The 12,128-nt window shown below is 42.8% G+C and overlaps 1 protein-coding gene across 1 annotated transcript; it reads right to left on the bottom strand.

The window, feature by feature from the left end:
• Window positions 1-8,158: 8,158 nt before the first annotated feature.
• LOC134453859 (P2Y purinoceptor 3-like) lies at window positions 8,159-9,268 on the bottom strand. Its single transcript, XM_063204609.1, has one exon. It carries the CDS (start codon window positions 9,266-9,268, stop codon window positions 8,159-8,161), a length of 1,110 nt encoding a protein of 369 aa, XP_063060679.1.
• Between the last annotated feature and the right edge of the window lie 2,860 nt (window positions 9,269-12,128).

Genomic DNA, 12,128 nt, shown 5'->3' with positions numbered 1-12,128 from the left:
TTGTGATAACTTTTTTTGATCAGTGTCAATATATAGAGGCACAAAGTTTGACGTGCATTCATATCTGTGTCTTCATTGATTTTGAATTGATTGAATCTTCTTCTTTATAAAACACAGGTTACATCTCCCCATGCTTTTAAACAAAAGGCCTTCTTGCATCACACCACGAAGAAATCGCATGCACTCAGAAGTGAATTATGAATAATTTATTTCGATTGCTTTTAGGCCTTGCAATCCACTTCCTGTGGACACCCTTCCATGGGATTATACCACTAGGCAGGAGGAAGTTTGGCATCTGTGTTGACTGTCTTTCGTTCTCGTTCCCATCTCCCACCTTTGGGTCAGAGCCGTAGATAGAGAAGAGTTGACGTGATCGCTGGTCACGTAGTTTTACGTGGTTTTACGCTAGCCTTGGCGGTTCCAGCTAAACCCATCTCTGCCATAGGTTTGTGTTAGCCTGGCAAGGTTACGTGTACTAATTGCACAAATTTGGCCGTGCTGCTTTTGTTCTGACACAAGTTGCCATTTTAGGTCAAGCAAATCCATTGACTGCTTTGAAATGCGCCAAAAACGGTTGTTATATCAATTCTACACAGAGTCCCCAATGATACTCGATAAACGCTACATCTGGAACACTGTGAAGGCTGTGCAAAACTGAGCGGGTCAGCCATATTTGACCATATATGGTCAGCTTCTCCTCTAGTTTGGACGGTGGAAGTTCCTGCGGGATCCTTTGGCAGCGCTCTATGTCTGTTCCATTGACAGCTCTGCTTTTGGTCAGTGTAGCGACCCACTCCCATCGTTATTGCCTTAAAAGACGCCCCATTGAGCTGTCGGTGATGCTCAGACTTGGTTCCCTCGGGTTTGCCTGGCTAGACTACCGCAACAAAGCTAAACATGGCAGTGTTGCACAGTATGGGTTTGAGTTTAGCCGGATCACACCGCACTCTCGATTAAAAGGTGCCAAACATAAACAAAAACTGTGTAAAATTGAAAGAAAAATGTCTGCACACTTAAATTCCCTTTGTGTTCTTTTTAATAGGCCAAGCTTTCAGTCTACTGACCTTCCTCAGGGCTCAGTTGTATGGGTTTGACCCATTATTCAACACTGAAAAAGTGGGCTTGAACACTTTCCTGGTTGATATTAACACTGTAAAATGTACTATGTGGTTTGCATGCACTCTGCTGATGCATTTGGCGGCTGTCTTTCTTGGCCTGTATGGGTAGCTCCTGGAGATTAGGTGCGGTTTAGGTGCCCCAAAGAACCCATTACCTCCCACTACCCCCTCTTCTGAGATGGGGAAAAGCTCTACTCTGCATAGTGTCCCTAGAGAAGTGTGTGTGTGTGTGTGTGTGTGTGTGTGTGTGTGTGTGTGTGTGTGTGTGTGTGTGTGTGTGTGTGTGTGTGTGTGTGTGTGTGTGTGTGTGTGTGTGTGTGTGTGTGTGTGGGCGCGTGTGTGTGAGCGCACGTGTGTGTGTGTGCGTGTGTGCGTGCGTGCGCGTGTGTGTGTGTGTGTTTACATCTGTGTTCATCACTTTCTATTTGTTGGCCTGTATTATTGATGAACATATTCTTTTCTTTTGTTTGTAAATAAATACTCTCTCCCTCTGGTGGTGGTGCGAAACAAATTATGAGTAAAAAAAAAAAGTTATTGTCATTTTCTAATCTTTTTACTATGTGTACACTTTCAGGACACACAGACAAAATAAAGACAATCTTGAATCAATGTAAGCATTCAGTGTTATGTCTGTCTTTGGCCTTAATGTCTGTTTATACGCAGATATTTTGGGAAATGCATACCTGGGGCCTATGCTACAAAGCTGGTTCAGGATAAGTCAAGGTTAAGTTAAGAGGTAAATCATCTAATTCAAGAGCTTTTCTTAAGAAAATGAGGACTCCAGACTCTTCTATTAGATGATATACCTCTTACACATTACCTGTTTACACATTAGCTCCTTTAGTTCTCTAACAGTGGAGTGTTAGGTGGATAGTTCTAAACCGCACCAGTCAGAATGGTGACTTGATTTATTGACATGCAGTGAAGGCCTAAAGCGTGATTAAAATATGTAACCAGTGAAAAAAACATGCGTTTTAAACATATCCGCAAGCATTTAACCGAAGCTTTACTGTTCCGTGTACAGCATAATCTCCTCATTGTGTCAATACAGAGATGATCTCGGTGATTATTAGCGGGAGCAGGAAGCATTAGGGTGCCATTTTCCCTGTCACTGAAATGGCTCTTTATGGGGGAAATATTATTTCCTCGCTCCCTGTTCAGTGTAGCATTAAGCGGCCTGAAATGTACTTACCAGCCAGCGCTCATTTGCACTGCCTGCCTCTTGGCAGTAACAGCAGCACCATCACCACATATTCTCAGAGCAGTTCAGTATCTCTGTGGCTACTACCGCACTGCAAAAGCAATCTTATAATTTTGCTGTACTGTAACTAAACAAAGTATTGTGAATATTGTGGTCCTACTCCACACACGTGTAGCTGTTACTCTCCTTTTACAAATTCCAGTGTTGGTTACACTTGACATTACAGATCACAAATAAGGTGGTAATTTCAACACATTTTCAAGTCGTATAAAAGTAATTACCATGCGGTTTCCTGACTGTTACTTAGTTTCCCAGACTAGGTTCCCAACCCCTATTTTTACCATTGTAAACTTGAATGACCCCTCAAGGCATGTAGTATGAATGGCGTTCATGTCACAAATACTCAGCCCCTTGTAATAACTGACTAAATTATCTGTTTATGTGTACCTAATGTGGACTTTGAATTTTGTAGTTTTGTCACACATATGAATTAAATGCTTTCTTGTTTATTTAACATATTGCACTGAAGTCATTACACCTTAAAAGACACACACACACACACACACACACACACACACACACACACACACACACACACACACACACACACACACACACACACACACACACACACACACACACACACACACACACACACACACACACACACACAGAGTTACCCAACACATCTGTTACTTGTGTACTCATGTTCACTGTTCAAATGTTTGGGGTCACCTTCATTTTTCCAGCTATTTTCTTTGCAATTGAAGTTGTAGACATCCGTTGAAAAGCTTGAAATGGTACAACGGTAAGTACTGGTTACCTTCGCCAAGACAAAGTCGGCGAAGGTTATGTTTTGACCGCCGTGTATTTATTTATTTATTTATTTATTTGTTAATATGTTTGTATGTACTTCGTATAACTCAGACAGAACTGAGCCGATTTTTATGAAATTTAGTGAGATGATTGGTCATGACCCAAGGAACAATCGATTAGTTTTTGGGAGTGATTGGGTCAAAGGTCAAAGGTCAAGGTCAAAATGTTTGTTTGTACTTCGTATAACTCAGACAGAACTGAGCCGATTTTTATGAAATTTAGTGGGAGGATTGGTCATGACCCAAGGAACAATCGATTAGTTTTTGAGAGTGATTGGGTCAAAGGTCAAAGGTCAAGGTCAAGGTCAAAAACGTAAATTGAGATGATTTTTATGAAATTTAGTGGGATGATTGGTCATGACCCAAGGAACAATCAATTACTTTTTGGGAGTGATTGGGTCAAAGGTCAAAGGTCAAGGTCACGAAAAGGTCAAAAACGTAAATTGAGCCGATTTATATGAAATTTACTGGGATGATTGGTCATGACCCAAAGAACAATCGATTACTTTTTGGGAGTGCTTGGGTCAAAGGTCAAGGTCACGAAAAGGTCAAAAACGTAAATTCAGCCGATTTTTATGAAATTTACTGGGATGATTGGTCATGACTCAAGGAACAATCAATTACTTTTTGGGAGTGATTGGGTCAAAGGTCAAGGTCAAGGTCACGAAAAGGTCAAAAACGTTTTTCTTTGCCAAGCACTACATGCCAGAACAACGTGTGCATGCGGAATTGAGTAAGAGGTCAAGACTGGGCCAAATATGTAATATTACGATATTCTAGTCCGATTTAAATGAAACTAACACCAAAATTTGGAGAATGTTATGCCCCACACTCTGAAGATGGCCTGAAAAAAATAAGTGGCGTAGGCGAAGGTTTGCGCTCTACCGAGTGCCCATTCTAGTTGGCAGCTGTTATCGACTGGCTTTTAGTGGTGTGTGACCAAGAACATACCCACTACAGCAGTAGTTCCCAACCTATGGGTCGGGACCCAACCTATGGGTCGCCAAAGATCCACAGTGGGTCACGAAGCCCTCTTGATTTTAAGGGGTTTCATTTTAATACCATATATAGCCCATGTTGAATACATGACAAAGCATTTCACTTATATATGCAACAAAATGTAAGTGGATGCTTCAAGCATTTATGCTATGTTTGACTGAAGACAAATTGAGGAATAAAATGATAACTAATGAATTTTCACAGGAAACAGTATCATGTGACTCCCTCTCATGCAGGCACTCGCGCGATTGGGTCACCAAAGCTTACAATGGTAAACATATGGGTCCCTGAAGAAAAAGGTTGGGAACCACTGCACTACAGTAATCACTGCTGTTGTTGGTAATCCAAGTGGGCTGTACGAATCGCTAATGTGAGACATAGGTATTGTAAACTGTACACTCAGTCTGTACTCCAGAGTTCAGGACAAGCACCGTTGAGTGAGTGGAGAAGACAACGCTGCAGTATTTTTGTCTCAGACATTTTCTCTGGGTGCGTGCTTACAACATCCTAGCAACCTTGTTGGTTACATTTTTGGTTTCCTCAGTTATAGAAATATGATTATGGTGAGCAGGGCCGGATTAAGATGACCCGGGGCCCCTAGGCTACATGTTGATCTGGGGCCCCCGTCGGAAGGCAAATTTCAATAGAAATTTACATAGACGGTGTCATAATTTTGAGTTGGGAAAAAGATTACATTTTTACCAACTGTACTCAACACACAAGATAACATTTTCAGCATGGCATCGTGACACAATTCTGCATTTTCATTTTTTACTGTTGGCCAATCAGGGGCCCTCTGGCAGTTGGGGGCCCCTAGGCCGCAGCCATATCTAGCCTGTGCATTAATCCGGCCCGGATGGTGAGGGAAACAACATTGGCTGAAGCAGGAAACTGAGGAAACCAAACATGTAACCAAGAATGTTGTAAGCGAACCTTTTTGGAAGCAACACATGATAATAAGCTAGGATGAGGGAACATCAGGAGCACGTCTAGGGTACGACACATGTAACCAAAAAGGTTATGGGAAAACGTTGGAAATGTTGAATGAATAAACATGACATGAACAAGGGTAAATGGATGGCGAGAGAACCAAATGGGAACCACACTAGTAACGTTCTGGGATCAACACGGCATCATTGCAACTGTGGTTGGTTAATTAGAGAATGCATGGAACCATAAAAAAGCTCTGTTTTTGGCCTGTCCAGTGGTAGGTTCATGACATTTGTGGTGTTGCCACCTTGGCTACAAATTCAAGTCAGAGTAGCTGAGTAGAATTCTACCCATCAGAATAATGAACCTGCAATATTATGAATTCACAATTGATTCTCTCGGCCATGTTTCAGTGTAGGTCTACAGGCAATTGTCATACAACACTGCAAAGTTTCGATTCTACTCTCAAATGATATGCATAATATCCAGCAATGGATGGCTCGACAGTAGCAGACATCCACTTTTAGGCCTATACACTTTGCTCATATAGCTTATTGGGAGCTGACCAGGGATTCTGGGGTGTGTAGAACTCCAGTAGCCACTAGCTACAGTATATTATGAATGCCTAGGGTGTCTACACTTTGATTATTCATAAGTTCAGAATACATTCTGTGGATTGGCACTGCCCTCACGATCCGATTCGATCACGATTCAGGAGGTAGCGATTTGATTCGATTCAATTCTATGCGATTCGATCCGATCCAATTCAATTCTACAATGCATTGCAATGCATTACATTTCTACTGAAAGCAAAGCAAATGTTTCTTCAGTCATGATGAGGCAATACAAGTAGTCAGATACTGAGAAACAATTTATTGGCTGTTTTCTGTATCAGTCTGTATCAGTCTTGCAATGTTTTGAAGTGCTTTTATGTAATTTAACATTCATTTGCTCCCGAAATATCCACGGAAGTAATTGAAACTTAAAAAAAATACCGGGTCGATTCTGGAACTTGCCGCATTGAATTGGATCGTCCATGCCCCGCAGTGGATTGCATCGCCGAATAGATCATTGTTGACACCACTACATTCTGGTCTATTCTGTACATAGCTCTGCACAATGCTAAATGCTATTAATTGTATTGTCTACCAATTCATTGCGCAATTACTTTTTCCAACATAAAATTGCTTATTTGTTATAGGCATTCATCTCGGAGGGCAATGACACAATAAAATAAGTTTAAAACTAAAACTGAAATTGAAATAGAGTCAGCAGAATTTTCAGAAAAATATATGGTGGGCGGCAAGTGAGGTGACCCCAAACTTTTGAACAGTATAGCCTATATATGTGTCAACTCCATGGAACAAATGGCAGAGAAAATAAATAAGAATATCAATTCATTATCTCGGAGTGAGGATACAGTAGCTGTCCGTAGTGCCAAATTCTAGACAGTTAGTGCCTACTAATGGGCATGTTCTTTGAGAATATTACAACAGTTGGCTGAGAAGAAAGTAATAGAGGTAAGTCCTGCCATGCATGCTCTCATTCTGGCTGAGCTTCCAACACACAAATCCACTAATTAGGTCATCTGACTGACTGTGGATTTGTCCTCATTAGAATTACCTGGCTCTGTGAATTGGCTGGAACTAATGGATGGCGGAAGTTTTACTCTCAGAATAAATGCCTCTGGATTTCACATTGTTCAAGTTGTCAAGGAACCTTACGCAGACAGCCAACAGTCAGTTTCTGATAAATTATCATAAATACTAACGATTTGTTCATGGACAACATGTTAATGGAGAGTCAACAAATACTTGTCTCTGCTTTCCACAATTATCAGAACAACACCAATATCAAGTCAGTCAATCAAATCAATATTTGGTGAGTTTGTCTAGAGCATTGGTTCTCAACTGTAATAGTTTTGTGACCCACAATTTCCCGTGGTTAATATACGTTGTGACCCAAAGTGCGTGTCGCACCGTCAGATTCTCCCAATAATAATAATAAAAAAAAAAAATACCATGCATTTCATAACATGCATTATTATTTGCATTGTATGCTGATATACAATGTGTCTTATGAAGTAGTGGAGAGGAAAAGGCCTATTAACCACGTTTCACTCTGTCTTCGACATCATGGTCATTTTCAGTGCATTGCATCACAGCTCCGCGACCCACAAAGGAACCCTCCGCGACCCAATTTTGGGTCCCGACCCACCAGTTGAGAATCACTGGTCTAGAGCAAATGAGTGACAGGACCTGGGATCTTCGCCTCTGGATTTTGCATTGTTTTTGTCAATATATTGAATTAATTGTAATTAATTGAATTCTGATTGAAACGTGTCTCTAATGCCAGTAAAATATGAGCAAATCTAATACTTTATACCTTACAAAATGGTAACACATATGAGCTTATTTTGAATTTAAATTCTGTAAATGCTCTTTCTCTCTCTCTCTCTCTCTCTCTCTCTCTCTCTCTCTCTCTCTCTCTCTCTCTCACACACACACACACACACACACACTTACTTGGCCTCTCTCTCTCTCTCTCTCTCTCTCTCTCTCTCTCTCTCTCTCTCTCTCTCTCTCTCTCTCTCTCTCTCCTTGTGTGTTCTCATTCCCATTTCCATCCGGCCCGTCTGGCCCATCACTCCTGGCTCTGAGCCCTGTACTGAAGTGGATGGATGGAGGCCATTTAGCCCTTCTGGTATACGTAGTCTGCACGCCATTCAACATATTTGGCATTTGGAAATCATTGCTCAATTGTAGGGCACACGTGTTCTATATAGTATGAACGCATGTTCGCCAAATCATAAAAAAGTATATAGGCCTATGACAAATGATTTACATGTATAGTAGGCCTATATCCAGCATGTTGAATGCATAGTGTGAGTAAAACACAAAGGAAACTTGTTCTTTTTTAAAAGACTTTAATAGCAAAATGTGCAACAACATGCTCGCAGCTGTCCCCATAGCCTATTGTTTTTTCGGTAATGAGTTTCTTTCACAGCGTTAAAGGCAGCCGAAATGTCCATTGGTTTATCCTTCTTTACTACTGCTCTTATTACCAGCTCCGTCTCTCGGCTCAGATTTCCCGGCCTGTACCTGAGGTTGAACAGTCCACACAGTTGGGTGCACTCGTTTTCGGCACAACAGGCTCCATATAAGTTTGCGCTTCTTGTCAGAGCCGATAAAGTACAGTAGAGGATTGACGCAGCAATGCACGCTGACTATGGGCCGCCACATTTTGTAGCTGAACATAACTACGTTGAGAACTTTGCAGTTGGAGGCCATGTAAACTCGGACAAACAAGTACAGCGTCCTGGTGATGTGGTAAGGTCCAAAACACACAACAAAGATGAGAGAAACCATCAGCAAGGTGCGCACGGACTTGTTGCGCATTGCTGTCCCGGCTGGGCTCCCGTCGCTTTGTTGCCTGGATAGAATCCTCACCATAGTACAGTTACTGATGAGAATGACCAGGAAAGGAAGAAGGAATCCCGCTATAGCAAGAAAAAGGCCATAGGGGAAATACTGCTGGAACTTTCCAGGACTGGTCATGTCAAAACAGACTGTCATGTTGTTGATAAATCCAGTGTGGGCAAAGGCGAGTGTAGGCAGAATTTCAACAGTTACCAACACCCAAATCGCACCTGAGGCCATGACGGCCATCTTCTTGGTTCGATAGCGCATGGCCTTAATTGGGAAGCAGACGCCTATGAAGCGATGCACGCTGATGCACATCAGAAACATCATGCCACAGTGGAGATTTGTGTAGAAAAAGAAGCGCACAGTCTTGCAGATGATGTCCCCAAACGGCCAGACGTCATCCATGGCATAGCTGACGATGAGAAGGGGCAAAGCCAACACGTAGAGCAGGTCGGCAACGGCCAAGTTGACCATGTAGACCACCGAACAGCTCCACTTGCGCGTGCGACTGAACACGAGCCAGAGTAACGAACCATTCAGAGTAAGTCCCAGTAGGAAGACAATACTATAAGTCACAGGAAGATAGAATCTCTTGTATGTCTTCGTCACGGCACAGTACTGGGGAGGATGTGTGCCGGTGACATAGTCGTCCATATAGACAGAGTCTGTCAATTGAAACTTCCAGGGCATTCCCAGGGGAATCTTGTCTCCAACAGACATCATTGCCCCCCTTCTCAAGTGTTTCATCACCCCAAACGTGATGCTCAGCTGCCCTGCCCTCCCCCTATGAAATCAATGCGGTTTTCAGGTACATTTAGGGTAGGGTAAACCCCTGTGTTTGCTTTGTAAATGACGTGATAGATTGACGTATTGTTTGAAATGACTGTGTTCACCTGATGTCTCGTCTCCCCTGGTGTAGTGATGTGCAAAGAAAAAGCAAGTGTAGCGAGTTGGCACCTCCTAGCGGCACATGACTAATATTGACCGCACATCATCTCAAGCTGTACTTATAGGAATATTATATGGTTACTGCTGTGAGACCAGAAAGCATATCCCCCTCACATTTAAACAGCGAACACGTTTACGAATGTACCCATGCAAGTCCCTATGTGGTAAGCTTCGTCCATTCTAAAATAATGCAGTGTATCATGAAATTGACGTTGCTGTGCAAACACCTGTTCTTTTTTCACGATCCAGTATGAACCCTTACCCAACAAAAAATCCAGACATCTAACTGCAAAAAAGTCCAATTCTAAAAACGCGCTGCAGTTAAGTCTTGCATCTCCCAAACGATGCCCCCTTACTGCAGCAAGTGGGGAACGGGTCCCTGTGATTGATGTTGATTGCCGAACTAAATGACTCCCAGTGCTCGCTACACGCGATATAAATCATGCACGAGCCAAACATCCCATTGGCTGAGAGAGCACTTCCCAAGTCGGAGCCTGGCTGTCGAGGCGCCTCGTTCCAAAGTAGTTCCTCCTAGCTGGCGCTTGACCACCGGCAAGACCAAGACATGCTGAGGACAGGCAGTTTTCGGTGTGTTTAAGTATTTATTAGCTTTGTCATGCCATAATCTTTTTAACGCATGCATCACCACAGGTGAACTTAGCGGTCTGCTGTGTGTGCACGTGTGCTCTTCATGCGTTAAGGCATGCGTTAGGCATGATATTGCATGGAATGTTACCGCATCGCTCGCTGGCACCCTCCGTATCTGTGATCAGCTGAGCAGTTATACTAACACCTGCAAATCGGGAATAGTTTAGTGATTTATGAAACCGAGGGGACCTTGTGGATGACAGAAGTGTGTGCGCGTGACTTCGTGGTGATAAAAATCCTTGCAACTTTGCTCTTGTTCCTCGCAGGACGATCAGTCAAGGGGACGGACCCAGACTACGTGGCGAGACCGGGGAGAGAAAACGTCTATCACTGAAAATCTCCCAGGTAAAAACACAAACTCGCAACCTCTGCGTTCCCCAGGCCGTCGTGCTATAAGATACTGCCGTCGTGCTATAAGATACAGCTGTAACGATTCGCGTCCTTTCCACATCCTATGCCCCGCCGTGGTGGTATAAGTGCAGTGCGTGCGTTGATTTTTGGGATGATGTCATACAGTTGAATGTCTTGCCAAACACGGAGTGGATGTGTTCCCTCTGTTGCCGATGGTGTGTACTTGTCTCCTCAAATATAGGAGTTGTGTATGCTTGTAGAGGAACCCTATATTCGTTACACATTACGTTGTCTAATGGCTCAGGCTTTTTTGTATGAAAATGTTCATCAGGTGGTAAGCGCGCATTGGTAGCCAATTTAGAGAGTATAGACGTTCTTTTTTTCAGGCTGTCTTTTAGTGGCTTTAAACCCAGCAAAATGTTCCTTTTTCATTCTGTCACCTTGTCGCTCTCTCTTTCATGTCCGTCACCTAGTTTGATTTCAGCACCGCGGACAGCGCACACTCTGCAAACGCTCTTTGCCGTGCACTATAATCAGAGGCGAGTCGGTTTGAACCCTCATTTGATACCTTCGGTCGAACTATCTGCTCGTTCTCATTACACTTCTTTACATTGCACTTTTTCTGATATTATTTGCACTCATCCACTTTTCTAACCTGTATTGACCAGGTTGTGCCTGATGGTCAGTCTTTAGCAAAACACCAGTTGGTGCCTTTAAACAGTGCTCGCATATAACTGTGGTATGCTTTGGTTGCAAAAAGCAGCCTATATAGCCTAGTACTTGTGGTAGGCTACATCTATTCTTTGGACACTGGACCCAATCTTCCTACCATGCATAGACTATTGATTCATGCCATCAGATACTGCTCCAGAACAAAGTAAAGTTTACCGTCCCTGTCCCCTTAGTGTTGGGTTTATGGAAAGTTTTCCTTAAATGCTGTATGAATGTACTCTGGGTCCAAATGCAATCTCTAGACGATGTTAAACGGCCTCTCTAAGTGTTGAATTAGTACTGTATTTTTTACTGTGTAGACTTAAAGAATAGCATGTGGTCTACTTCTCCCGAACGTCTTCCTTTGATTAAGATCAATAGACTTTAAAATAGTTCTCACGCTCATCCCTTCTAGTCCAGTTGGGTTGTTTGACAGGTAGACAGAAAGAGAGCGTTGCTCTGTGCAAAAGCTTGGCCAAAACTCTCACTGTGCCAGAGTATTAAGGGAATACGTTTGATTCTGTTCTTTAAAATTAGTATCGAATTATTCTGTCAGCTCGGGCTTCAATCAGGAGGTTGAAGTTATTTCAGATAAGAAACAAGAAAAACCTCTGGGGACGATGCAGTTTAGCATGAAGAAAGTGTTAAAGAACTGATGCTAATATCTCTCTGTGGCTTCCTCTTGCTTCTGATTTCTACTCGCCTCGTGTTTTGCACTAGTTGGAAAGTAGCATATTGTCTTTTTTCTGGATATTTGTTGGGCGTTTTTGCCGGTTTGTTTTTGACAGGATAGTGAAAGAGACAGATAACGAGTGGTCGAGAAAGAGCTGGGTAAGGGTTGAGAAATGACCCCGGGTAGGACTCAAACCTGGGTCCCCTTGGCACAAGGCCACCGGTCCGACCCTTCCCCGTCTCTCTCTCT

This window comes from Engraulis encrasicolus, chromosome 8 (genome assembly GCF_034702125.1).
Source record: "Engraulis encrasicolus isolate BLACKSEA-1 chromosome 8, IST_EnEncr_1.0, whole genome shotgun sequence".
NCBI lineage: Eukaryota > Metazoa > Chordata > Actinopteri > Clupeiformes > Engraulidae > Engraulis > Engraulis encrasicolus.
Note: the sequence above shows the minus strand (reverse complement) of the source record. Positions and strands in the feature narration are given on the sequence as shown.

What these genes read in the sequence shown, in the direction of transcription:
- LOC134453859 (XM_063204609.1), bottom strand. Translation starts at nt 9,268, where the DNA reads ATGTCTGTTGGAGACAAGATTCCCCTGGGAATGCCCTGGAAGTTTCAA.